The 27,259-nt window shown below is 43.8% G+C and overlaps 1 protein-coding gene across 2 annotated transcripts; it reads left to right on the top strand.

The window, feature by feature from the left end:
* Window positions 1-1,284: 1,284 nt before the first annotated feature.
* Window positions 1,285-26,753, top strand: LOC103535934 (ATP-binding cassette sub-family G member 2-like). Of its 2 annotated transcripts, none has more exons than XM_030453643.1 (16): window positions 1,285-1,450; window positions 8,742-9,022; window positions 9,577-9,636; window positions 10,836-10,950; window positions 13,282-13,434; window positions 14,191-14,348; window positions 15,404-15,555; window positions 16,794-16,910; window positions 17,732-17,997; window positions 18,519-18,601; window positions 18,992-19,081; window positions 20,299-20,423; window positions 20,765-20,919; window positions 22,217-22,306; window positions 23,492-23,604; window positions 25,359-26,753. In XM_030453643.1, exons 2-16 carry the CDS (start codon window positions 8,742-8,744, stop codon window positions 25,504-25,506), a joined length of 2,106 nt encoding a protein of 701 aa, XP_030309503.1. In that variant the 5' UTR covers window positions 1,285-1,450; the 3' UTR covers window positions 25,507-26,753. The 2 variants fall into 2 exon arrangements, with proteins under 2 accessions (XP_030309503.1, XP_030309504.1); XM_030453644.1 differs by lacking the exon at window positions 1,285-1,450 and adding an exon at window positions 6,162-6,391 and having other exon boundaries at window positions 25,359-25,506.
* Window positions 26,754-27,259: the final 506 nt, after the last annotated feature.

A 27,259-nucleotide genomic window follows, 5' to 3' on the forward strand; every position in this document is an offset into this window, starting at 1 on the left:
GAAAACTCCATATGTGCATGCACACACACACACAGATATTGATGTAATGTGTCAAACCAGCCAGGTTGTTCAGACATGGCTGGGGTTCACAAAGCAAAGCAACCTATGGCTGCATCTACAAAGTCATGTACATTTCTGGGACAAACAAAAGAATTTCCTCAGTGTCCCATGGAACAGACCTTACTTAGGACTAAGAGAGATGTCAGTCTTCCTGAATCCTTTCAGGAATACAGCCTCTTCTGCCCTAAAGGGTTTTCATCCTATAAGTAGGTCAGGTCACCAACATGCACTCTCTACCATGTAAATATGAAAACAAAGGCAGTGGAAGTCCTGTAGCACCAGTCTGGACTGTGAGCTGCTTACTGGATCACATGGAGATGTGTGACTGGGGGTTTGCCTTTAGAAGAGGCAAGCAGTGGTAGAAGGAGACTTTTGACATCCATCCCATGTTCAGGCTTTACAAGAACATCAAAAGTAGAGAGGAACTGCACCGTACAGCACTGAGACAGCCACCTTGACCACCTCCTCCATGCCATGCTGAACATGCTTTGTTAAAGGCCTTTCCAGCTCTGATTTTGCCATGTTAGGTTTGACAGGCTTTGTGAAAGAGGGCTCTCAGGAAGGAAAACCTCAGGGACTATGTTGCATGCTTCCTTGTTTCTTGCATGAGGGAGAAGGAAGGGCTTCTTACAGGAATGGCCCAAGCTGGTGAACAGACCTGAGGGGCCCTGGTGCTTCCAGGGAAGAGAGAGGTCTGTGGATCATGCTTTGGCTAAAGGGCCCTTAGGCTCAGGTGTGAGACATAAGTGGCCGTGGTAAGGGCTGAGCTGCTGAGGAGATGCTGAGAGTAGGGTGGGAGATAAGGCTCAGTTGGATGGAGATCAATGCAGAAGTGGGCAATGTAGGCAATCAGAACAGGGCCAGATTATGTTATTCAGTTTCTTATCCTCTCCCTTCTCTGGGAGTCATTAAGATTTATTCACTGTCCTTGCCCTCCAGACATCTGGAGGAGCTACCTTTAGATGTTCTGGTGAGCAGATAAGCTCAGTGCCATCAACACCTGCCACTCCTGGTATTCCACACCCAGACTCTCATTTCCTCTCCATTCACACCTATTTTAGCTTTTCTGTTATGATTCCCTATGCCTTGGCTCTCCTGAATTACTGCCAAGTGTCTCCCGCCCTAGGACACCCAGCTGCCCTTCTGTGGTTCCTGGGTAGCTCTGGACAACCTCTGCCCCTTTTGCATACACCAATCATCTCTGATTACACAGCAGTTTCTGAATGAGGACAGAACAAATAGGTCTGGAGAGGAGGAGAGCAGCACTGTTAAAAAAATTGAGACTCTTTGGGCAAGACAAACACCAAGCAGAGGCTCTACAGAAAGGAATAGCTAAGTATTGACAGGCATCTGGGACCTGTGAAGCACAACCAGCTGGGCAAGCTGGAAGGTGAGTAGAAAAACCTCTGGCATAAGTGTCTAAGGAGTGTGAAGCTTTTTCCTGTGGAGTTACTGGGTGAGCTATGCAACTAAGTGCTTCCTTCTTTCTGTTCTTCCCTTCATCTATGTTACTGCCTTCATCTTTAAGTCAAACATCTAGTCTGGCCTACTGCTCTGTGTTCTTTTTAATAACACTCTCTACCTCATGATTCCCTGTCTTTCTGCCTCAGTTTCCCTATTGGTGAATGTGATTTTCCCACAATCTACATCAAAGTAGGGGACAGCTGAGATTTCTGAACCTTTGCACCTTGTCTTTTTCTTCCACCTAATGTGATGCTCTGCCCTGTGTTGGAAGGACATGGCATGGGGGCTCTCTGTCAACCACACACAGTACTTGTTAGGAACCTAGGGAGGAAGGGAGGAGGAAGTTACAGGTGAGATGGAACTACTTTCCCACCTCTCCTTCAGAATACAAACTATTTACTGTCATTGCTGTCTGATGTTGTGCAGTGTCCTCTTGGAGAAGAACAATCTGCGACAGGGTGTACAGCACCTCCTGCAGAAATAGTCTGAATCTGTTCAGGGAAAATACTAATGGCAGCAGCTCAAGCCTTTGAAGTGGAAAAAGTTAAACAGTTTGTAGAATGGCTGGTGAGGCAGCCTGGACTTTGCTCCTGCAGAAGGAGGTAAAATGTCTACATGACATTGGATATGTCAACATTCGTGTTTAGGGAGGCAGCTGAGTTGGGACAGATAAAACACACTTTAATCTTGTTACCATCCTGTGGGCACTCAGGCCCTGAAGAGGGAGCAGAAGGATGGAATTCCCATTCCTGACTTGAAAATAGAAATACAAACTGTACATGAGGGAGTCCTGTCCCAGGACCTTGGACTGAGTGTGGGAGAATCTTGCACTGGGTAACTTGTGTTGCTGCCCATCTTAGCTTGGTGGTGCTTTCTAGTCTGAAGTCCCAAGCTTTTCCTAAAGGTGTAAGAACATAGGGCAGTCATGACTGGTGTTTTTCCAGATCTGCTTTGTTAGACAGGACATGAGGGGTTCCTTTCCTTTCAGCAGGCTCTCAAAGCTTCCATCCCTAGTAGCTGCTATATGGTGTGTCTAAGGTGTATCCCTGCTCTAGCTCTCTATCCTAGCTTTCTCATCAGACCTCACTGTTTCTGTTCCCTCCACCTGTGTTATCTCCCTCTCTTCACCTATCCAGACTGTGAGGGAAAGAAGTGTCTCTCTGTATTTTTGCTGTACATCCTATGGTAGTCCTGCTCTAGGCTCTCTGCAACACTACAAACAGCACATTGGAGCTGTAAACACCTAAGCATATTTACGGTGTTAGATTTTTAACTACTGAAAAACTGCAATGGTAGTTTACAGGTGTGAGGTACTTTAGAGTACAGATATGCCCTTGTCTGATTACTTGCTTTACCCAGATAGCACCTGTGTGTAATTTGTTGTACCTGTTGTTGTAGTTCATAGTCAAGACCACAATGTCTCAGTGTAGCACACTAGTTAAATATTTATTTCCTTTACTCTTAAATTTTATCAAATCCTTTCTTATCTTTAATAAATTAAGGATTTAGTGCTACTATGAATTCAGATAAATGATTAACAAAATTTGACAAAATCAGACCTCTTCTACTTAACTGCAAGTCTTGCAAAAGTATATTTCCCCAAGGCAAGCAGCACTTTAACCAAGTAAGTGAGGCCAGTCAGCACTAACTTTGATGTGATGAGCATTTTGAATGGAAAAGGGAAGATAAGATGTTTTTTTATGCTTAGGGTGGTGAATTTGTAGATGCAGCAGATTCAGCACATGTGTACACAACTGTGCCTTTTAGAATGGTTTACTAGCTCTTTTGGAAAAGAAGAGCCAGGTAATCTCTCTCATGCACCATGTCTGATACTACTGTTTGCTGCATTGAACTCACAGCTGCTTTTGTTCAGAGAGCATTGTGATCTGCTTCTTGCTGTACTCAGTAGATAAGGCAATAGTGCCCAATAGCATGCAGTTCCTCTTGCACATACTTCTCATGCACTCTGTTTCTGGCTCAATTCCTTGATATGTGTTATGAGCTTTATGAAATTCAACATTAGGCATGATTTTAAAACAACCAGGATCCTCAGGGCAATGAAAACAGCACCTTAAAGGAAGCAGTGGAGAAACAGATCTGAAAATTTTGGTTCTGCTAGACGAAGCCATGTCTGACTTGATCAAGTGGTGGCAAGTGTTGGCCCATGTGGAAAGATAGACTAGGGGGAACCCTCAGCATCCCCTTGAAACAGATGTTTTTGTGATGTTGTGGCTCAGGATGCAGGAAGATGGGAAGAAGAAACCTCCATCAGAGATTGTGACTCATAATTCTCATTAAATTCTTATCCACTCTGTGCTGAGGCACATGCAGAACATGTCTAAATGTGACCAGAACCTGTAGGAAAGAAGCAATATTAAAATCAGCTGCAAATGAGAATGATGCTTTTTGTCAGGATTCCCCAAAGCCTGACTTTCTGCTAGGTCCTTTCCTTCATGCCTAGGACAATATCCTGATCTCTCCTGCTCAGTGACACTGTAGTGACAGATCAGAGGCTCAAGGCAGTAGGGCTCAGGAGCAAGAGTAAAGATCCCAAACCTGTGCTAAAATTTGCATGGTATCTGAAAAGTGATCCAGGTTGCTCTTGCCTCACTACCCCAGTCTACCAAGGCAAGGCCTATAGCATTATTTGTTTAATGTCACTTGGGAAAAGCAATAGGGCTTTGTACTTTGGTGCTTGCTGAGGCTTTATGCTGAGCTAATGCTCTTGTCTTTCTGTAAAGACCACATCCTTTAATCAGAAGCAGAGACTGACGGTTTATAAGGCAGGTGCTGCTCTGTGGAGCTGGAGCAGAAAGCAGTGCTGGCTCCTACTGACCAGTGCAGTGAGAGAAAAAACACCATGCCTAGCATGAGTCTCTCTTCAGGCTTCCTATTGGTATCTGTCTTTAAAAAGCCACACACCTGGCCCCCATACTGGCAGAAATCTACTTCAGAAACACTATGAGCTAGATCTGCTTGATTAGTAAAATGATGGAATTGAAAAATACTCCAATCTGGGCAGGGTATACAACAGGCTGAGTGTCAAAAGGACCTTGAAGGAGCCCAGGAGACTGCTGAAAGCCATAGCCTCCAGCTATATGTTGTATTTGGCAGATGTGGTTTCTCATGTCTCGTGTCTGTCTCTTTCTGTGCTATAGGGATGTGTTTGGGCACGGGGGGCAGAGAAGTGGTTTTTCATTTCATGAACTATGGAAGTAGCAGTGCTGTTTCCCGAAATCACTGACATGAAGGCATCCATAACCTCTGTGGAGTTTACAAGAGTAAACTGAACCTTTACCTCTGCTCCTGTCAGTGCTTCTCCTGCAGCACTGTGCAAGCAAGTTCATGACTCAGAAAAGCACAGAGACTTTGTTTTCTCACAGTCCCAGGCACATGATGAGAGGGCTGTCACTGCAGCACATTGAGGGGTAGTGAGCATCCAGGTTAGAAATATACTTGGAGACAGAGAGTTGTGTGTATTTGTGGAAACACTAGGGCAAAAGTCTTCAATGTAGGCAGATTTTCCTCAAAAAAGGAAGTTCAGTCACAAATGAAGCATGAACTCGAGTCCACTTTTGACCCAGAGAGTGACTGAAGGTCACATTTTTATTCAGCAAGCCTGATCCTTGGGTATTAGCTATGGCAAAACTTGCTCTTCTGACAGATCTCTAAGGCTCTCTCATAATGCCACCTGCTCTGGATTCTTCTCAGCCCTGTAGAGCAATGCAGCTGCATGAGATGATTGTCTTCTGTCAATGGCATTGAGTGCATCAGCATGCCTGGAGGGAGGCAGGTGCCAGAAAGGAGACATCTGAACCTTTTGATGGGTCATTACTGCTGTTGATTGGGTAGCTAAAGGTATGGTTCAGCTTCAGATCTATCAAGAGGTGTTGCTAAAAAATAGCAATGCTGAACAGAACTGCAGATGGTAGTCAAAGCGAAGACAATTGATGTGGTGACTTGACTGCACTTACATAATTCATATTTATAAACATGTTCATAAATCATAGCTATAAGCTGGCCTTTCCAGCATTCACAGCAACAAGGACTCTGGGCAGAGCAAGGTTATTTATAAAGACAATAGTGCTTGAGACACTGAGGAGAAACCTTGACAATAAAGTGAAGGAAATCTCATCTTGCTTTCAGACATTCTCCTAGCTGCATCTCATGGAAATGCAGAGGCAGCCTAATGGAAAATAGGTAACCCCAGTGGGCTGCCATGACCCCTTAAACCCAGGAGGGAAACAGCTGAAGAAGTGCACTGCCTCTGCTCCCAGTTGACTCAGCTAGACTGGAACCATCTCCTCTGTGTGATGGCTTTTCCAGAAGGTGGAAGAGAGACAGATTGGGTGCTGCCTCTCATCCTCCAGCTGTACCCTACTGTGCCAGGGATGGTCAGAGGCTGCCGTCAACTTACTGAGCATCGTGTCCTACGCCTGTTCCCCGTTCCGTGGTTTCCAAGGGGATTGCCCCCTACTCCTCCTCTCCTTGCCCCAGCAGGACGGGTAACAGTGCGGGGCAGCCCTTGCACCGGGGTTCCACCATGCGGGGTGCCACCACGCCGCCACCCCACGCCTCGGAATGGGGGAAAGCGGCTGCCCCAGCGCGGCCCGCGCACTTGAGGGTGTCCCGGGGGTCACCTCCCCAGGGGGTTTCGCGGTCCAGGCCGGTCCGTGCCTCGCTGCCCGAGGGAGGACTCCATCGACACCGCCGCTGCCTTCGCCCGCATCCCAGCGGGATGCGCGTGAGAGCTCCGGGCGCTTCCCGCCTCTGCTTTATGTAACCGGCAGCTCTCAGCCCCTCACAGACACCGCCGGGCAGCGCCGGAGCCACAGATTCACCGCCAGCAGCGCCGCGGCACCGGGAGGTAAATGGCGCGGGCTGGGCTGGGCTGGGCCAAGGCAAACCACGGAGTGTCCGAGCCGAGCCGAGCGGAGCCGAGCTCCCCGCAGCCAGCCCAGCCCAGCCCGGCTCAGCCCGGGCCCGGGGCTGCCGGTTTGGGGAGCAAAGCCAGGGAGGGGGAGCGGCTCCGGCTCAGTAGCGGAACCGTCCCGTGGGGCGAGGGTGGAGTCGGGGGGAGTTGAGTTGCTTGTGAGGTGCTGCAGCTAAGCTGTAGCCTGGTAACCTCTGCTAAGCTTTTCTCATCCCCCTGCCATCTTTGCAGACACAGCAGCGGTTCAGCTTGACAGTGCTAATGAATAACTTTGCAAAAACCCGTATAAAAGGATTAGTGGTGTAATAAACTGTAGAACCTATTGAGAGATGCTGTGGGATTTACAAGACAGTAAAGCGTTCAGAGGTCTAACCAGGTTTTTGCCTCTGGTGTCACTGGCATCCTGATTATTTTTTTTTTTTTTTATCTTCTGATCTGTTGTGCAACCTTTCAAGCGCTATAAGCCTTCTCTTGCTGATGTAACCAGCATATTCTTTCATGTTTCCCTTAAGTGAGGCTTTCCAAGAGGTGATCAGCCTTAAAGTACAGGGGGAACAACCCTTCCTTCTCCCCATCAATTTTATTTTATTTATACAGGGAAAAACTTCTACAACTTCTTGAGCTTTAAGTGATAGGAAGAGGCAGACAGGAAAGGGCAATTCCTGTTTGTTTAAGTTTGGTTCTTGTAGTTCCAGCTTCTTAAAAGTGTGACTGACCCTTTCCCTGAGAACTTTACTACTTCTGCAGTGGTGGGTGTTATTTGTCCTACTGGTTATCACTCCCAGTCCTGGGAGGAAAGAAGTACAGATGGTGGGAAAAGGATGAGTGGTGGGATACATCCACCTTCCCACAAAGCTTAAGGAACCAGCAGTGGATGTCAGTGAACAGTTCTCTCGCCTTTCTCTGTTAGTTAGCCTGCTGGCTGCCTTGGCTTTCTGCAACATCACAGCAAATTTTTAGCTTTCCAACATTGCTGCCAGCAGCTAGAAGGGAAGTAAATGATTAGACTAACTTGTGTTAGTCTAACTTGTGGTGTTTGATTTCTGGAAGGGGCATGTAGTAATGTCTTCATTACTGTAGTTCATGAAAAGGGAACAGGAAGGTTTACAGTTTTGGGGTGAACATGGCTAAAAGGCAGAGTACAAGTTATACACAGAGCTTGCACAGGCTGCAGAACTTGGGGACTGCAGGGTTTCCAAGTTCTTCACATGTGATATCACAGCAAGAACTTTAAACATTTCTTTTTTTTAACGAGTGAAGGGATCTAAAATTGGTGTCTTGTAGCTACAGCAACAGAAAGGGAAGCAGCCCTGTGCCAAAAGAGCTCTGCTGCTGTGAGTAGTAAATGAATCAACATTAATGGTGATACCCACATTGACATATTTCTTAGTATGTAGGCTCTGTCACTTGGACAGGGAGAACAGTTCCTTCTCTTTGTAGTTTATATGTCCTCTCTTTCAGGTGCTCTCATCCTGAGTTACAGAAGCAGCTTATCTGCTTGAACCAGAATGCTTTATAACCTTGCCCACAATTAAAATTAGAAACCATATTTAATTTTCCCTAATGTATCAGTTTGTACCATGTTTTTCCATGCTGTGGGATGTCCCAGATCTCTCTATGTGTGAGAGAGAACTCTGACTGGTCTTCAGAATAAATGTTGCCTGCAGACAAATACAAATTTCTCTTCTTCCTTGTAGCTGTCAAATATCTTCATACTGGCGAGTCTGAAACATGACCAGCAACACATGGAATTGCTATTTTAATCACAGTGTTATCTCTGAAAAAAACGTACCAGCAAACAAAGTGCACAAGTGACTGGCTTTCAATTTTGATCAGCACAACCATTTTTTTTTCCTGTGGTTCTTCATATAAGTTCATCTGATGGTTTGGTGGAGGTGTGGGGGGAGGCAGGACTGTTAGAGCTGAAGGAGGAGTGTCTTTATCTTAAGTGATAGCAGCTTGCATTTTTAATCCCCACTGTGTTGAGTGAGATGGTGACCATCACAGATGGGCTTGGTTTATACTTCATTAAATGTTCTATGAGCCAACATCACTTCAAGAACATGCATTTCATTCTTAAAGGCTATATGTATTGTTGTAAATCTGTGGGTTTCCATTCCTTTGGGGACTACTGGATGTCTGGGAGTGAGGATGTCCATCCTTTTGGAAACTTGGCCCATGTAAGGATTGGTGTGGTGTTTGTGACCTTTATTTTCCAAGACACTTTCTGCAGAATTTTTTTCTCACATCTCCTTTCCTGCATGTTTTTATATTGTCTCAACAGATGGGAACGTCTCCAAACAGTGACATCAAAAACCTCCATGCAGTGGAGCTTGATTTATGTAACAAGGACATGATGGCAGGCACATTTGATCACAGCATTATTTCTGTTGGAGAAGAGGAAGGACCAGGCAATTTCCAACGTTCTCTTCCAACTCAAGAGTCCCTCCGATCACCTCGGGGCTCTGTTGTGAGTTTCCATAACATCCAGTACTCCATTAAGCAGTCCAGTGGATTCCTATGTAAAAAGAAAATTGTGGAAAAGAAGATCCTTCATAATGTTTAGTAAGTTCTTGCTTAAGTAAATACTGGTAGGAATTATCTGCTGCTGTGAATCGGAGACCTCAGTCATGTTCCAAATGCAGCTGAGCTGGTAAGGATGAGTGCCCTCCTGCCAGTCTGAAGTTCAGTGTGAGCACTGTATAATTTGCTTTTAGGCAAACTAGCTGGGACATAGCTGGTGCAGTTTCAGTTACTGATCTGAGCACATTGGGACCAAACTTGTGTGAACTCTTCTGCCAGAAGATCTGAGGATTCCCTTAGCAGTAGATCAGGCTGCAATGGGAGGAAATGAGCAGCAAAGAGCAATTGTTTCTTCTTTTCGAGGCTCAGCTCAGCAGGGTAGATACTTGATTTCTGTCTTTTGTAGACTGCTTTTTTTACATGTCCAGCCCTGGTTCTGTTCTGACTTGCAATCTGGGACAAGCAGGGAAAAATGCTTATTGATTTCATATATAAGAAGTCTTTATTTATCTCTAAGTTTTCATTTCTATGGCATTTTGTTCAAACCATATCTCTACTATGAGCTTCATTTGGAAATAACTCTTTTCTTCTTCCAGTGGCATTATGAAGCCAGGCTTGAATGCTATCCTGGGGCCAACGGGAAGTGGGAAGTCTTCGTGAGTACTTTCTTCTGCTCCTTCACCTAGACAGTCAACCATGCAAAGAAGATTTGGTATTCTGGGGGCTGGGGAACATGTAAGGGATCTGCAAGCTCAGATCTTTTTATGCTTGTGAGAAATCCCATGATATCAGAGCTCTTGGCCTGCAGTGGCCTCACCTGCTCCAAATGATTGCCCACATTACTACAGACACCTTTAGTGGGTGGCCTGAGTTCAGATACCAGGATGAATGGTAACTGGAGCCCAGGTGTAGGCTCTGTCCTAGACCTGTCATGAGGCGGGACAAGCCTCTTTGAGGGTGAGAGAGATGTTGTCCCCAGTGAAGTCACTGCAGCAAGACTTCCTTTAAGATGCTAGGACAAATCCCTCTCTTACAACTGATGGGAATATGGTGTAATGTTGATCTCTAGGGTGCTCTGGATCCTCACTCCCATTTGGCTGTGACCTTGTGGTGGGGGTGTGCTTGAGTTCCTTGAATGAAAGCAGAGAGAAATACTATGTAGGCTATCTCCAGTCCATGCTGCTGCTGTTTTCTCTTTTATGTAACCATAGTAAGAGAGTTCTTTGCCACTCTACCTTTGAGAATGGCAGAGACCAGAAAATACGACCAGGGTTCACACAGGTGGATCTTTGTGGTGACCCTTGATCTTCCTCTCTAAGGAGACTTCTGACTAATCAGGATGTTTTTAAGCACAGCTCTTCTTCAGAACAGTGTTTACTTAGCTAGCAGACAGGCTGGCCTCTGCATTGGCACTGAGGAGAATCCAGTGTTATGATAAAATCACTTTATAGAATTAAGCTCAACTCCAGTCTTGTTTATACCTATTTGAGGTCAAAGCATTTACTTCTTTGGTCCCCTTGCTGGAGAGCAGGAGTTTTTGTCTGTGTATTTTTCAGGTTAGCTGTTAATATGGAGACTGAATTAATGTCTATAGGGGATTGATTGCTGTAATTGTGAGAGTCTGTAAGCTATAATACTGCTGTGGCACACCTTGCACTGGAAAAGCCTGTATCTAGACCAAGCTTTCTGTACAGAGAGCTGAAGTCCTCCAAGTAGAGGAAGTCCCTTTCTGTGTCCTTTGGTTTGCAGCATGCCATCAGCAGGCTATAACTGCAGTCCTGACTGGTAGTTCTTATCCAGCTGAAGGCAAAAGCAGCTGTTTTTCCAAAACCTAACCCCTGGTGTTTTCCTGAAGTCTCTTAGATGTCCTGGCTGCCAGAAAGGACCCAGCAGGACTGTCTGGAGAAGTGTTGATCGACGGCATCCCACAGCCTCCAAATTTCAAGTGCATCTCAGGATATGTTGTACAGGTGAGTAAATGCCTTCAGGGGAGGCTTGGGAGCACTCATAAGGGAATAGCATGGTAAGATGAGCAGAGCACCAACTGCTACATTAGCAGTTCCTACAGAGTCCTACATGATTCCTACAGAGTCTAACTTGATTACTTAGATGTTACAGTAGTAGTTTGTAGTTTGTATTTTTCTGGGGTATGGAAGTCAGAGGATCTAACTTATTTTCAATCAAGTCAAGCAGGTGTTTGTCTTCCTAAAGCCATATGGATGCTTGAGACACTGGGCTACTGTGGCTTCTCCTTTGGGCTTGGTGCTGAAGTTCCAACAAGGGTTTAAAAAACATAAAAAGTGAGGAAAAAATACCCCACAACACCCAAAATCTCTTGCTACAAAACTACGAAGCAGTTTTAGCTTTAAATACTTTAGAGCTCTCAGACAATTCTAGGAAGTAAATAGATCTCTGGTGTTCTTCCTTTGATTCTGGCTGGCTGAGGCAGAGTTTCGTTTCACTTGGAGACAGGAAAAACTGTCTGAATCTGTGGAAATGGGTGGAGGCTTAGACCAATAATAGACCCTCAAAGCCCTGGGGTGGCTGAGAAGGGTATTCTTGGCAGACATATTGAGCAGCCAAATCTGGAAATCATCCAGGCTTCTGACTGCAGGCAGGTTTGGAATCGGCAGCTTTTCTGAACACTGCAGGGAGGATGGATGTCACAAGACTGATGCTGAGTCTTCATCCTGCAGGTCAGAGATCCCCAAATCCTCAGTGTTTCATGAACAGATAAGAAATTTCTTACAAATCATCCCAGTTTGAGACATCTGTCTCTCAAATGTCCAAGGCAACCAAACTTAACCTTAAAATGTGAGGCATTAAATGGTCTCCCACAGCTGTGCAGTACCTCCTAGATCAATAAAGATGTCCCAGAGACTACAAACAACACTTAAAGCCTAAATGTACACAAATACATACATACATATACACATGTAGGGTGTGTTCTGTGCAGATGAACACACAGACCTCTGTCATGTGTTATCCCTATAGAACTGCTGCTGGTCTCTCCACTTATGCCTTGCAAGTGAGGGGGTCATGCTGCAGTTTTTTATGTTTGGTATTAAGGTAGCTTAAATTCACTGTTTAGCTTCCAGGGTGGTGATCCAACAGTTGTATTGGTGGATCTGGGGGGTGGGAAATGGGAAGCTTGGGTGAGAGGCTGAGGGTGTGTGGGGAGGGAGGTGATGGTAAGAAATTCCCTAAACCACCTCTGGCAGCAAAGCCAGTTTATCTTAGCACTACACCCTGAGTAATCTATCACAAACTTCTAGCACAGCAACATGTTCAGTCTTGCTCTGTTAACTCCAATGCCAAACATTGTTGACTGGCACCCCCTTTGTGTTGGCCATCAACTGCATCTTATGTGGAAGGAGTCCCAAAGCAGGCAGGAATCTGCACAGGAGCTGTACCTTCCAAAAAGGCACTGGATTTGAAAGGTGTCTGATTAACAGGCATGTTTCTCAGCAGCTGCACAATGTTGCAACCCCTCTCCCATCATATGGTGAGATACAGAATTGGCTTGAATATCAAAACACTGGTGATGGAGAGGCATGGATGGAGTCTGGATGGACCTGATGTCAATTTTGTTTAGCTCATGGTTTTTACAGCTTGGTGTAGGCTGCCCAGATCTTTCTCTAATCTAGATAAATTTGGTTCTTACTCAAAATGCACATGAATGATGAAGTTTTCTAAAGGGAAAGCCCTTAGAATAAGGTCTTATGTCCAGAGGTTATAGAAAGTTGAGATATGAGAAAAATCAGGATCATCTTGGAGAAACAGTTCTGTTATTCTGAGGAGCTGCTGCCAGCAAGGAGACTTTGGGAGCTCCTTTCTGGCAGCTGAACTCAGCAGATGCTCTGGGCCACGACAAGATATGGCTTGTAACAGGGAGCAGAGCTGACTTGAGTGACTCCCTGAGTGTCTTTTCCCTGAATGCTGAGCATAAGCAATGGCCATTGGCTTCAGCTGGACTGGCAGAATGTTAACTTTACAAAATCAGCTACCTGCTTTGCCTGGTAAGAAAAATGCACGTGCAGTACAAAATGGTACTGACTGCACCAGGACTCCTCAGCTTGAAGGTAGTCTGAGGTGGTGCTCGGGGTAAGATGGGAGCCTACAGAGCTCTACTCACTCCTTGACTGCTACTGAGTGACCTTGAATACCGTGTCATGTAAGGGATTGTCCCTTAGTCCAGTTTCCACTGTCTATAACAGCTTCAACAGCAATTGCCACTACAGGAACTCTGGTTAGGTAGCAGAGAAGGAGCCTTTCCAATTTTCCATTTGTACTGCTTTCAGGATGATGTTGTCATGGGGACAATGACGGTGAGGGAGAACCTGCATTTCTCTGCTGCCCTGCGACTGCCCAGCTCCATCAGTGCTGAAGAGAAGGAAGAAAGAGTCACCCAGATAATCAGTGAGCTGGGATTAAGCAAAGTGGCTGATGCTAAGGTGAGCAGTGAGAATAGCTTTATCAGGAATCATATTACCCCTGGAAACTGAACTACTGGACTCCGGGCAGTATGGCATACATAATACAGCTACATTAAGAAGCAGGAATCTGACTAAACTATACTGCATGCAAGAATCAATTCTTCAGCTCATAAGGTAGCTTGGGTAGGAGTGTAAGTATTTATGGAAATGGAAAGATTTTGGACCATGCTCAGCATGTTGTATAAGTTCACGGGTGAAAAAGTCACCTACTTGTTGCACCTTGGAAAGGTGATCAGTCACTTCCTGTCCTGACAAGACAGGAAAATTGTTTTTACAGTGGTGAAAGCGGTGAAGGATGGAAAGCTGACTATGATGGAAAAGTTTTGTGCAGAGCTCGTTCCTCCCAGCAGCATTTTTGCTTTTATTTTACTTGTTCCACTCTTACTTGAGCAGCAGGAGAGGTACCAACAAAAGGCACCCCTGAACACCAATGCCACCTCTGACTGCTATGGCATCATTCTGGATCTTTCTTGTCAGTGTCATCCTTGTCCCCTGAAGTCATAAGGTGCCTGGTACCTATGAAAATCAGTCTCTACTTACTGCTACACAGGCCCTCACATGGAGTCAGAGCCATCATCTACTGCTGGTTCTGGAGCTCACTAATGGGAATCTGAAAATGATAAGAGCTGCTGGATGTGGAATGCTGTGGTCCTGAGCTCCAGACCATGCACTGACTGGGTCTTGTTGCAAATACCTGATTTCTTCTGCTTGTAGGTAGGAACCGAATTGATCCGGGGAGTGTCTGGAGGGGAACGGAAGAGAACCAACATTGGGATGGAGCTCATCACAGAGCCACCAGTCCTTTTCCTGGATGAGCCAACAACTGGCCTTGATGCCAGCACAGCCAATGCAGTCCTCATCCTCTTAAAGAAGTAAGAGTCAGTTCTTTAGAGCTCTGCTGCAGTTTTTTTTGTCAGGTCATTAGTAAAAAAAAAAAACAGGAATGCTGTTATGCCTGAGTAGCTGCAGTGCTTTTTTAAAAAAAAAAGGTAAAAAAAAAAAAAAAAAAAAAAAAAAAAAAAAAAAAAAAAAGTAAAAAGAGTCAGAGTGGTACTAAATGATTTGTTTGAGCCAAAAAAGTATATGTAGCTTGGATGGCTTCACTTTGCCACAGAGAGGGGTGGGCAGGTAGATCAGGCCTTGTAATCATAATTTCTTGGTCTTCCATCTGTGTCCATTAGAAAGGCTCTTCCTCCACTCTGGCAATAGCCTGGAACTCACATCAGACTTCACCTTCAGATTTTCCTTCAGTGCTTATCTTTATCTCCTGTGTTTTGGAGACGAACAGTCTTTATGGTAAAAAGAGAACCAAAAAAGGCTTCTTTAATGTGAACAGGTTCCTAACCTGCTTCCTGGGTTTGTAACATATTTAGTTTTGCCCGGGGGAATGTTTTGCTCTGCTGTTTGTCAACAGAGGTCTTGTCAGAAATACCTCTTGGGCTGCATTGTTAAAGCACTTGAATGAGCACCTGACAAACATGAAGGGAAACTAGTTTTGACTTTGATAGAGAGTAAATCCTTAGCAGAAAAGCAAAGAGAAATCTCACTTGGACAGACATCCACAGTCTGCAATGTAAAGCCTGGTATTCTAGTAGGACTGTTCCAGTCAAGTTGAAACCTGGTAAAGAAATGTAGGAAGGGTTTCTACACAGCTGTGGCCTCAACTTTTGCTAGATACAAACACCATGCCTTGTCTGCCTAGACTGCAACTATGGTCTCTTGTTATGGTGAGTACTGTCTTGAAGATCTTGCAGACAGCATCTAGCATACTGACAGAGAAGGCAGAACTACAGCTTTTCTGGACTGAGACCTTGAGAAGTTGACAAGTATTTGTCTTTGATTTGGATGCTTATTTTTTGCTTGGGTTAACGTGACCTTTCTGAAATCCAGTGTGGTGTATTTGAGAGATGTTTCGGTTCTGTTTCAGGCTCTCCAGAAGAGGGCGAACCATCGTATTTTCTATCCATCAGCCTCGCTATTCCATATTCAAGCTGTTTGACAGTCTGACATTGCTAGCTTTGGGAAAAGTGCTGTACCATGGTCCTGCGAAGCAGGCCCTGGAGTACTTTAGTTCCATTGGTAAGTTTTCTGTACCAAGAGTAAAGGCAACTGGCTAACAAGTTTAATCTGTGAGTAGATTCTTCCCTAGCACTGGGTAACAGTCCTGTGCTATTTTATCATTAGAATACTAGAGGCTGTACCAATACAGTCTGATCAGTATTGTGCTGAAGCAGTAAAAAAACCCCAAAATTATAAACCCCAAATTTCTCAGGCAACACAGAGAATGGCTCTCTTCTGCCTTTTTTTTGCCTTGCATCAGGACAAAAGCTCAGTATCACTTGGATATTTAGAAGCATGATGCACAACAGAAAAGATGATGTTCTGCCAGGCCTAGACAGCAGATCTGGGTGGGTTTTGAACCAGAGACTGCAGATTGGCAGCAATCTGAAGGGAGTAATCCAAGCATCTGCTCTGGTCTGAATGAAGGTGGGCAACTAAGAAGACAAAATCATGGGGTGATTAAGCATTGGATTAATAATAATTACACTATGGGGTGGGTAACGTGCACATTAATAATTGCACTGTGGGGTGGCTGCCCCCTTTCCATGTAAGCAGGGTGAGAGTTTCTGACTCTAATGGACAGAGAATGTGGAGTGAAATTCCTGTCTAATCTTGGGGCAGCCATGGACACATTGGATTACAAGTTTTCCCTGGATTTAAGGGAGATGCTTTAACCAATCTTACTGCTTCTACTCCTCTTAGTACCTCACCTTACTTCCTTTCTCACAGGAATGCTGTAGAATAAGCATCCTTGCTCTTTGTTTTTCGTTACCCCTCATCTTATAGCTAGAACCACATTATAAGCAGCTTCTCTTAGACAGCCTTTCTTCTTCCTTGTGACCAAAGAAACACAAACAAGAATAGAGTTTACAGACCAAGCATCTGAGGCTGTAGAGCAAACATCCAGCAACCTCTACTGAGGAATGTATGTGTTTCAGAGTGGAATGTGGTTGAGCAGCACTGAGAAGGAGGCAAGAATGATGCATGCTGAACTGTGTAGAAGCAAGTGACAGATTTTACCTGAAGTCAGTGGAGAATAAGCAACTTTAAAGCTCTGTATTAAATACTTCAGATTCAGCATCTCCAAAATCCTGTTCATTCTACTGATGTAAACTAATGCTCATGGAAAACAATGAAGTCACTTTGTAACAGAGTTATGGAAGAGGGATACAGTATTAGACCTGACCTTCCAAGCTGTGCTCTGGGCAATACAGATATGTTTCATGTGTGGCTTGTTTTTTGTTTTTTTCCTAAAGGATATGAATGTGAACCCTTCAACAATCCAGCTGACTTTTTCCTTGATGTCATAAATGGTGATTCAACTGCTGTGGCAGCAAGCAAAGAAGATCACAGACCTATTAACACAGGAAAGGGTAAATCGTGAAGGAGAAATCCAGTCTTTTTTAGTGTAGGAGGAAAGCTGTACATGTTGATGGCAAGCTTTTATTCTCTGGGTTTCTTCCAGTCTAAGGGCAGTTTATTATTTTTTTTTCCCCCCTACTAATAGGTACACTTTGCTCTGGGCTTCTTTAAAGAGTTCTGAAAACTTTTAAAAGTAAATAAAGGACAGCAGGGATAAATACCAGTAATTTGCAGAATTTATGTGGGAAAGACTGAACAATTGGAACTGCTTAGTCTCAAGAGGCAGCTGACAGAAATCAGAAGTTTTCAGTCACACAAGTGGCTGCTGCAGAGAAGTCAGGGTAGATAGGCTAAAGAGGAATGGATTTACAGAGCAGTGAGAAAGACTGGAACTAGATTAGAGAGAAAACTCAGTAGCAATATAGTGAGTTAAATGTTGAGGAACATATTTGGTGGGGGACGCTGCATCATATCCACGTCTGAAAGATTATAAGGGAGCAGTTTTTGTAATGGTGCTTTTTGGGGATGGGCAAATGTATGAGTAGACATTGAGTTCCCAAAAATTCAGTGAAACAAGGGTTTTCTGGTGCCTCATTATGAGAATGTGGCCACTTCTCTGCCACAAAGGACAGCTTGGTTAGATTCAACTAAAACTGTAGGAAAACCCTTTTACTTAATCTAGCCTCCTGAGCTCAGAGATAAGGCTTGAACAATTCAAACTCTCTGGGCATTTCTGCATCTTTTTAAATTAAGCCTCTAAAGTGATCAAGCATGTTGATAAGGCACATCAGAAGAGGGGAATTTGAAGCCTTATCTTGTCTTTCTTACTTAGAAGTGAGCAGTGAAAACGGAGTGTCAGAAGATAACACGGACAGCAGTGTGGTAGATGTGCTGCACCAGAAATACCTCAACTCCAGCCTGTATCAGAGCACAAAGGAAGCACTGGCAAAAGTGGAGCTTGGACAGGGAAGCAGACAGAGAGCATCCAAGCAGGGGCATGAGATTACCTATGCAAATGGATTCTTCACCCAGCTGTACTGGCTCTCCAAGCGTTCCTTGAAAAACCTCATCGGGAACCCACAGGCCTCCATTGCACAAGTAACTACTGCTCAAAGTCTCAGGTTATATCTCTTCTCAGTCCTGCAGTCTGGAGTTTGTAGGGCAGACTTTTGATTTCAAAGGCATCTAGGGAAACAGGAAAGTCATGTGCCACTGCCTCTTAAGTGGAGCAAGATGCACAGCTTTGTTGCCTTTGAAAAAAATCCCCATTTTAGTTAAGCAACAAGGAGTGTGGAGTGGTGTGAAATAGCCCATTCTATGCCTCATGGGGAGTTTCTAGAGTGACATAAACTTTGTGCCCCACTGGGAATTTTAAGCTGGGTTATTCTTTGAGTGTGCTTCTACTAACCTTTCCCAGCCAAAAATATGCAAGTGAAGAGGATAAACTCAGAAAATACACCGTAAGGCTTTTAACTGTGCATGTCATAGGTTGACATTGACTCACAACAGCAAAATTTTAGAAGGATGTGAGTGTTAAACCCTGCATATGCCTTAATAATGATAAATTTGTTCTGGTCATCTAAAAGAATCCATTTTCCCTTTCTTCTTTCCACTTTTAGATTGCAGTGACCGTAATTCTAGCCTTGGTTGTGGGTGCTATCTTTTTCGGTGTAAAATCTGATCAAAGTGGCATTCAGAATAGGTAAGTTGGAAAGCCATGGCTCTGCTCATTTTTCCATCTGTAGCAGACATGTTTCAGCCACAGGGAGGGCTTTGGGATCCACTTGGAGCACAGAGGAAGGTTGGGTTCACAAGCCTCAATGCACTGCAGCATGGTATTGCTGGAGGTCCAAAAGAGAACAGCAGTTCTGTCAGACTTGCACATATGTACAAAGGAGATGTGAAAGGGAGGACAAAGGAATAAACCTGATTTTACAGTTAACATCTACAGTAGCACAATTATATATATCCATTCTGTACCTAGAGAAAAAAGCACTGACTTGATGTTATAATGGTGTCAGTGGCTGCTTGTGTTGATCCGTGCTGTTTTCTCACTTTTTTTCCTCACTTTTGGCTCTGTTTTGCCTTCTAGGGTTGGATCCTTGTTTTTTGTCACCACAAACCAGTGTTTCTCCAGTGTCTCTGCAATTGAACTTTTTATTAGAGACAAGAAACTATTTGTGTAAGTAGTGATGCACTTAGACTGTCTCTTACCCTGCAGTGACTCAGGGAAACCATGTTCCAAGCTAAACCAAAGACTTGCTTGCTTCTTTGCAACATTAGATTGCAAGAGTTGTGCTAAATTGGTCTGTAGAGCTGAAATGCTAGGAGGTGTGAGGGAGGAAGGGGAGAAGTAAAATGCTTTTACTTGCTTGCTGTGTCACAGTTTATTGAGAAGTGATTTTCTTACCCACTTTCAGTAACAGCTGGTTTTGAAATCTGCATGTGAATCCTGCAGATTGTGAACCCTGCCTGTCCTCTTGCTGACAGGGCTGAAACACTGTCTTGCAATGGTGCTGAAGTAATAAGACTGCAGAGATGAAGGGAGAGTCCTTGGAAAAGCTTTGCAAGGGATGCTCAAGTGAACAGGGCTGCTGGCTGGCTTACAAGAACTCCCTAGTAATCAAGTGCATCTCATTTTCTCTCTATATATGTATATGTGCTTGTATATGTGTATATGTATGTAAATGTGTGTATATATTATATACACACAAGTACATATGTTGAAAATGTAGTTTGGAATAGCTTTCAGCTCATGAGATGAAAGGGTAAGGACAGATACTATGCAGTAAAGAAGAAATTTGAGATTGCCCCTAACAGCTGCTTAGGAGTGAATCTCTTCCACACTGACATTTCTTGCCAGCCTGCTACATTTACCACTTTGGTTTACCAGCTGTGTCAAAGGGGATTTTTGCAGCTCACCAATTTAAGCACCTTTTCATGAGCTTCATTAAACAGCAAAACAATTATTATGACATTTAGTTGCCCTGTGAACTGGAGGTGAGTTGATATCCTAAAGGTGTTTTCCCACTGTTGAGTACCATTCTTTGTCCCCTGGATGCAGTTCTATGAGTTATCTCTGGATGAAATTTTCCTCCAGTTAATAACAGTCTAATACTGTCCTATGCTCTTGTGTTAAGGATGTGAAAAGATCTCTGAAAAGAGGATTAGGAGCCTTTTTCCAGGATGCTTATCCCAGTGTGACTGCAGGCCCTGTGCAACCCTAACTTTACAGAGTTGGAAGTGATAACATAGATAACATAAGCAACATGTGTATAGAGGAGTCAGTTGTAGAATGAACAGAAATCAAAGCAGGATAAACCAGAGATGCATACTGAGCCTGCTTCCCAGATAAACTCTAAACCTGTAACTAAACTCCCTTCCTTCCTGTCCTTGCAGCCATCAGTACACCAGTGGATATTACCGGGTGTCTGCATACTTCCTGGCCTTGATGATAGGAGACCTCTTGCCAATGAGAACTGCTCCAGCCATCATATTCTCATGCATCAGTTACTGGATGATTGGTAAAGAATTGGTGCTTTGCTTGAACCTGTCATCTTCCAACACATTTGATTTCTGATTGAGCAAGAGTTTAATTCCTATCTCTATAAAATGAAACCAGTTGAATTTTCAACAGATTTAAGTGCTTGGCACCATAACACTGGAGGACTCTGGGGCAAGACACCAGCAATCTAAGACATGACCTACTTGACCACATCTTTTGGGAATGCTCTTTGGGTCTTTGGAGCAGCATAGTTCCTGCCAGCTCCGGATTTAGTCTTTCTTCCCACTTTTCCTGACTTGTCTAGGAGTACCTCTCTGGGATTCATGTCTATTGGACTCTTTCCTTTCTGTTTTTTGACAGGATACCAAGCTGTTGCAGCCCGGTTCTTCATCTACATGCTAAGCCTGGTGTTGGTGTCCTACACTGCCACGGCCATGTCTCTGGCTATCAGTGCTGGCATGGATGTGGTGGCTGTGGCCAATCTGCTCATCACTATTTGTTTTGTCCTAATGCTTGTAAGTACCTAGTGGTGTCTCTGCTCCTCTGGTGGAGGTGAGAAAGCAGCTGAGACAAGCTGGGAGGGCTGGGTTGAGCCTGACCTAAGCAGGCTGAGAGTACACAGTCCAATAGGTCAGCCCCATGCCTGTGGTTTTACTGTCTCTACAGTCGAAGATGTACTTCTGCCAACTTGTAAACCAGGTGCAGTTCTGCAGGTGTCATTCAACCAGTGATTTACAGTGTGCCCCCCAGAACTGTGGTTTTTTTCCAATTGTCCTTAAAAAAACTGATTTAAAAAAAAACTTGCACTTCCAGTATTCGAAATCCAAGAGATCAACTAGATCATTTAAAAGGAAAAAAAATATCTTGAAATAAATTCTAGATCAATTGAATTTATAGCATTATTTTTTGTTGCTCATTGGGATTAGCAGGAGTATACCCTGTCTTTATTTTAGTTCAGTATTGCACTTGGATTCCAGAAATTACTTCAATACTTTTCTTCAGGGACTTCTAAGAAAGACATCAAGTGAGAGAGGAAGGAATTTTGACTACGTATAGATGAGAGGTGTGACTTCTATTTCAAAGAGAGAATGCTAATAATTAAAAAGTTTGACTCTGTAAGGTGTTTCCAGGTATCTGTCTGCATGCATAGTCTAAGCCCCCAGCACATCCCTTGTTCTTCAGTTTGAAACTTAACCTCCTTTTGCAATAAGCTAAGTGATAATATAACACTTCAAATATTTGCTGTGAGTGAGAAGTCAGCATGGCCAGCAAAGAGCAGCTGCTGTACGTTGTGTTACGCCATGTGTTGAAGCACAGCCTGAGGAGCCACCTTTAACTATAAAGCCCAATTGTGCTAAGAAGTAAAAAAGGAAACTGTGTCCCAGGCAGACGAGAACACAAGGAAAACATGTAGGTCAGAGGAGAAAGCTGAAACAGTAACAGCCCTTAAGGCTGCCCCATAGTTTTCTTCTTTTTTATTTTACTTGCTAATCTCCCTGTCATCCTTCTTTAGCCTCTGACTAACATTACTGCAGGACACAGTCATCCAGGGTAAGATGTTAGCATCCATACTTCTAATCTCACATGTGGATGTAGAAAACCTCTCTAGCCTCTTTGAAAGCCGTTCAGCTGGAGTACTTGGGTGTGCTGCAAGGTTTGAACCTCATGCCTGTAGGCAGAGATGTAACCCCAGTAGGTCCATCTATCCCAGTGCACCTCTGCTGAGAAGCTACACACCACATGTGTGCAGGAATGCCACTGTTTGCAGTGAACAGAGTTTGTGACTCATTAGCCTCTTCTGTTCTATTTCAGATCTTTTCAGGCCTCTTAGTAAACCTCCCTTCAGTGATGGTATGGCTGAACTGGCTCAAGTACTTCAGCATCCCCAGATATGGCCTCACTGTGAGTAGAAAGTGCCATTGATCTCCTGTGAGTAATGTAGGCACATGGCTGCTTGCTGAATAGGTTTTGAGTACAAATGAAGTTCTTTTAAAAGTCAGATTTGGTTTCTTTCCTCGCATGAGCATGGTAAAAGAAGAACAAACCAGCCAACCACAAAAAGGAAGCAAAATGTCTCTGAGAAGTGGAAGTCTCAGAGACTGAACAAATCCTTTGTGCCACAAAATCAGAGTTATTGGTCAGCAGCAGAGAGAGCTGTGCAGTGAGGCACTAATTCCTGTGTTTTAGATTTAAGATTTAGATTTTTTTGATTTAAGTCAAATTTTGTATGGCATCTCCAGGGACTGCTGTTTGAGTGGCCAGTCTGAGTTTAATGACTGTCCAAATAGTTAAAGGGCTTATAATAATGCTTGAGTGTCTCAGTCTTCAGTGGGGTTTCCCTGCCATTTCTGAATTTTAGGGACCCGTGAATCCAGAAAGCTAAGGGTGTGACTGCTTGAAACACAGGAACTAGATATAGCAGGCGGCCACAGGTGGGAGTTGTGCTTGCAACTCCTGTCTTTATCCTGGCTGAGTGTATTTGGGAGGAATAATTCCCTCCCTTGGAGCTAAACTGACTGAAATGAATGTTGGAGCTGGTGCAGGGTGGTGTGGGCAGGACAATGGTGACTGGTAGTTGAAGAGGAAGGTAAGATCAGGGAGGGAGGAGCTGTGAGAAACCTCCCCTGTTTGGGTAGCTCTGACGCGTTTTATCAGTGTTGCTGAATGTGGAAGTGTCCCCTGAGACTGTAGTTAGCCCAGGATGCCAGTGCAAGGGAACCCGTTCCCTCTTGCCTTGCAACACCTGCTTCAGTGTGCTGGTGCAGGGGTGTCTGCAGGCAGCCACGTGGTTTTCTGTGTCAGTAGATTGACCCAGATGAAAAGGGATGACCAGGAACCCATGTCTAAATCACTGAAATGTAACTTTGAGGCCAAAGACACAGACACCAAACCATCCTCCATGTAGAACTTGGAGCTATTTCACAGAAAGGCAGTGATTAAGAGCTTCAACATAAAAAGGAATAGAAGCATACAGTTCCAAGAATGGTTATACATGCCTTCTAATAACCAAAGTTCCTTTGAGCTGTTTCAGTTTTAGCACCCCAAATCTCGAACTGTAAAAAATCTTATGTCTGCCTCTTTCCATAGGCTCTTCAAGTGAATGAGTTTAGAGAGCTCTACTTCTGTGGTGAGAAGACTCCAAATATTACAGCATCTGTGGGAGATGCAGGCAGCTGTCCTCCTGAAGTTTCAGGGGAAATGTAAGTATCTAATTCATGGTGGTTCTTGGGCCTGAATTGTGATGGTTTGCTTAAATAGAAGTCTGTTTCAAAGTTTTGTATTATTCACAGAATAACCACTCAAAGGCCACTCTCGATAATACATCCCCAAATAATGTATTTTAGAATCATATAATAAAACTTCACAATTATCCAGGAGTGCAGTAGGGATGAAAATTTACCCATAAAAACAGTCAGATGACCTAAATTAAATTTTGTTTTGCATAGCCTAGCCCTGTCTTATCAGTTTTCTTAAGCAAACCCAGGGTGACTTATCAATATCTGGACAGCTGTAAATTTGTTGAGAAGCAGTAGACTTGTGATCAGAAACATGCCTGCCCCTCAGAGCAGTAAATATTAACCTCCCTACAGATACAGCAAAGAGCCAAGGTATCTGATTCCCAGTCTGTCATCATTTGAAAAGGAGAAACTAAGGAAGGAAGAATGAGTTGTATTATATATATATATATATATATATATGTATTTGTATTCTTTGTTATTTTCTCCTTTATGTTAATACCTTTCCCCTATGTTAGTAAATCTGTATCCAATTGTTTTCAGTTTCCAACTTAAACTTTCTGGTCTTTATTACCCTTTTATGTTCCCTTTGTGGGCTGGGGAATAGAGAGGAATTCTGTCCTTAGGTTTATGGTCCACCCAAACTGCTAAGCTGTGACAGAATAATTGACGCCCTATGTGGGGCTCAAAATTAAATTTTTCTTTTAATTGAAAATACTGGAAAGTTGGAAATTGAAAAAAGAAAAATGGATTTCAAAATGGCATGGGTGGAAGACTTGTTATATACTGCCCTTTTGAATTTACTCATGCATGTGTATTGTTTTGTAGTGCCCCATCTCCCAGTCATTACTTTGCTATGCTGTTAAAACAGTGATTTCTGTGGGAATGAGTTCAGTTGGGAATTTGATTGGGGAGTTTGGAGGCTCTTTGATGAATGTGTTCACTATACAAAATGACTCTGCTCCTTCCTGTGGTGAATTTGACTTGCCAGAGTTTGGAGGCCTTGGTGATGGTTGGTGTTACTTGTTTTGGTTATCACTGTGCCTCAGTGTGTTCCAGGGGTGGTTCAATGTTTGATATTTGTGGGGGGAAACTGCCCCCACTGCCAGCAACACCTCCCCCCTGGCTCCAAACCGGCCCTTGTCACCCCTGTCACAGCCCACAGAAAGCATCTCAAGAAGTCTGCCCTTAGGAATTCTGTCCTTAGGTTTGTGGTCTGCCCAACCTGCTAAGCCATGACACAGTGCTATGGCCCCATTTGAAATACTCCTGACTATCAATACCTAAAGTTGCAGCAGTGCAAGTATTTCATGGTCCATGCTAGAGGGCTGGCAAACTGAGGTTTGCCAGGACTGTATTGCAGGGACAGTGCTAGAGTACCGTTTCCACAGCTTTTGGATCCCAAGCCCCTGCTGTGGGTTTTTAGTACAAAACTAATGCTTTTGTACATATCACAGTTTAATATGGTTCTGAGGTTTACTTACAAATTGCTGGGCATGTATAAACAACAATTAGGATACTACTGAAAAATTACAAGAACCAGAGATCTCTATTTGTTTCTTAAGATTTTTTGTGATAGTTTATGAAGTTATCCTATCTCTGTCACCTGTTTTGTGGAGCTGAGGGTAGCAGAGTCTTTGTGAAACAGCAATAAAAGTAACTACCTGAAGACTTGCACTGTATAATAATACCAACTTCTACCCCTTGTTTTTCTGCAGGTGTTCTGGTGAAGCATACCTGTGCAGCCAAGGAATTGCACCTACCAACTGGGAAATGTGGGAAAACATAGTGGCTCTGTTCTGCATGACTGTTATCTTCCTTATTATTGCCTATGCAAAACTCCGGTTTATGAGAAAGTTCACCTAAAACTCTCTTGTTGCCTGCTCTGCAGCTTCTCTGGTCTGCAGAGCTTGTTAGGGCTTATTGGAGACTGCCAAAACATTCCAAGTGACCTTACTGGACTTCAGATGGGAACCCTATACCCTTGTTTCTAGAACATGGTTTCCACATGACTGTATGCTTTTAAGAAAAAATGCATTAGTGTACATTGAATAAGTGTAATTTTTTGTAAGATAATATCATACTCATAATTCCTTAGGTACACATCAAACTTTATATTTGCAAAGCATTATTTTGCTGTGGCCAGCTCATACAGGAACCGTTCAAAGGGAAATGTTTTCCACTGAACAGGTAGATTTCTCCACCTCAAATGGTATGAGGTGATTTATGCATTGATATGTTGCCCCTGGTTAGTGTGTGTCATACCCGAGAAGAGCCAGAGACCATCCACAGTGTGCTAGGGGTGCATTTGAGTTTTAAGGCAGTATAGCTCTCCTTGCCAAGCAAGAACAATTATATTTCTAGTAGTTTCTCAATGGAACCTACTTGCAGAAACTACTTTTGCTTGATCAAAAACTAAACAGTGGTGTGAGACATCTCACCTAAGAGTGAGAAATATATACTATTCTGTTGAAAAAAAACAACTCCAAACTGAGCAAACTGCCTTCCCCAAGAAAAAACCTGGCAGCAAAGAATACCACTTAAGAGGGGAGAAAATTACTTAAAAAAAAAAAAAGTTTGTATACTTAGCAATGGCAGAACTTTTTAACAGATTTAATGCTTAGCTGCACAATCTCTATATGATGCTAGTTGAACAATGGACTGAAAAAATCTATGTAGATACTGCTGTGGCAACTACAGCAATGCTTATCACAGTCACCAAAAAAGACTGAAGTGTGCTAGCAGCTGTTTCCTTACCACATCATTAGTGAAAGCAGAGCTGCTTTTAAGCTGCACTACGAGTCTCATGTGCAAGTGGAACAGCTAAGCCAAAGGAAAGCATCCTCAAATACAAGGCTTCAAATAGAAGTTTCTGTGAGGGCCAGGCTAGCAGCAGCCTTTGGGACTGCCCTGTAGTATTAAAGGTGCTTCTGGTGCTCTTGCAATAATGGTTCAGTCCTGGCTGTAAGGGAAACAATAAAACTTTGATTGCACTGACGTGTGGTAACAAACTTCACGACCCACGGAGGTTTATAAAGCAGGTATGTTTAATACCGAGCCGGAGGCAAGGAGGATCACTCCCCCTGTCTTGCACACCCTTGCTAAGTGCAGGCAGCTATTTATTACACAAAGTTATACATATGTATTACAAAAGGCATGCATATGCATACAAGAAGCGGGGGGTATTTAAATCAGCGATTAACATAAGTTTCCACCCTCTTCACATGCGCACTGTCCTCTGGTGGTCGTGGGGTCTTTTGGAGGAAGGCTCCGCGTCTTCCTCGGGGTGTCCTTTTTACCTTTACTGAATTGGCAGGGCTCCAGACTGGTTTCTACTGGTTTTGCTTGAGAGGCAGACAATGTAGTTCTTATTTAATGCTTGTCTAAACATCGTTAGCTCCTGTTATCTGCGACAAAGACATATGAGTGGAGTAATAGGGTCTGTTCATCTGGCCCGCTTCATTTTAACCCGTTCGTGTCTGAATCAGCAGCATGCCAAGCACAAGCCATGCTCTCCCCGTGCCCTTCATTAACTTTTACAGCTGGTAAAAAGTAAATTCTGTCGCATTTTACATCTCGGTGTTTGCCTTTCTCCTCCTGCTCTGATCAGGGCTGTTCT

This window comes from Calypte anna, chromosome 6 (assembly GCF_003957555.1).
Source record: "Calypte anna isolate BGI_N300 chromosome 6, bCalAnn1_v1.p, whole genome shotgun sequence".
Taxonomy (NCBI): Eukaryota; Metazoa; Chordata; class Aves; order Apodiformes; family Trochilidae; genus Calypte; species Calypte anna.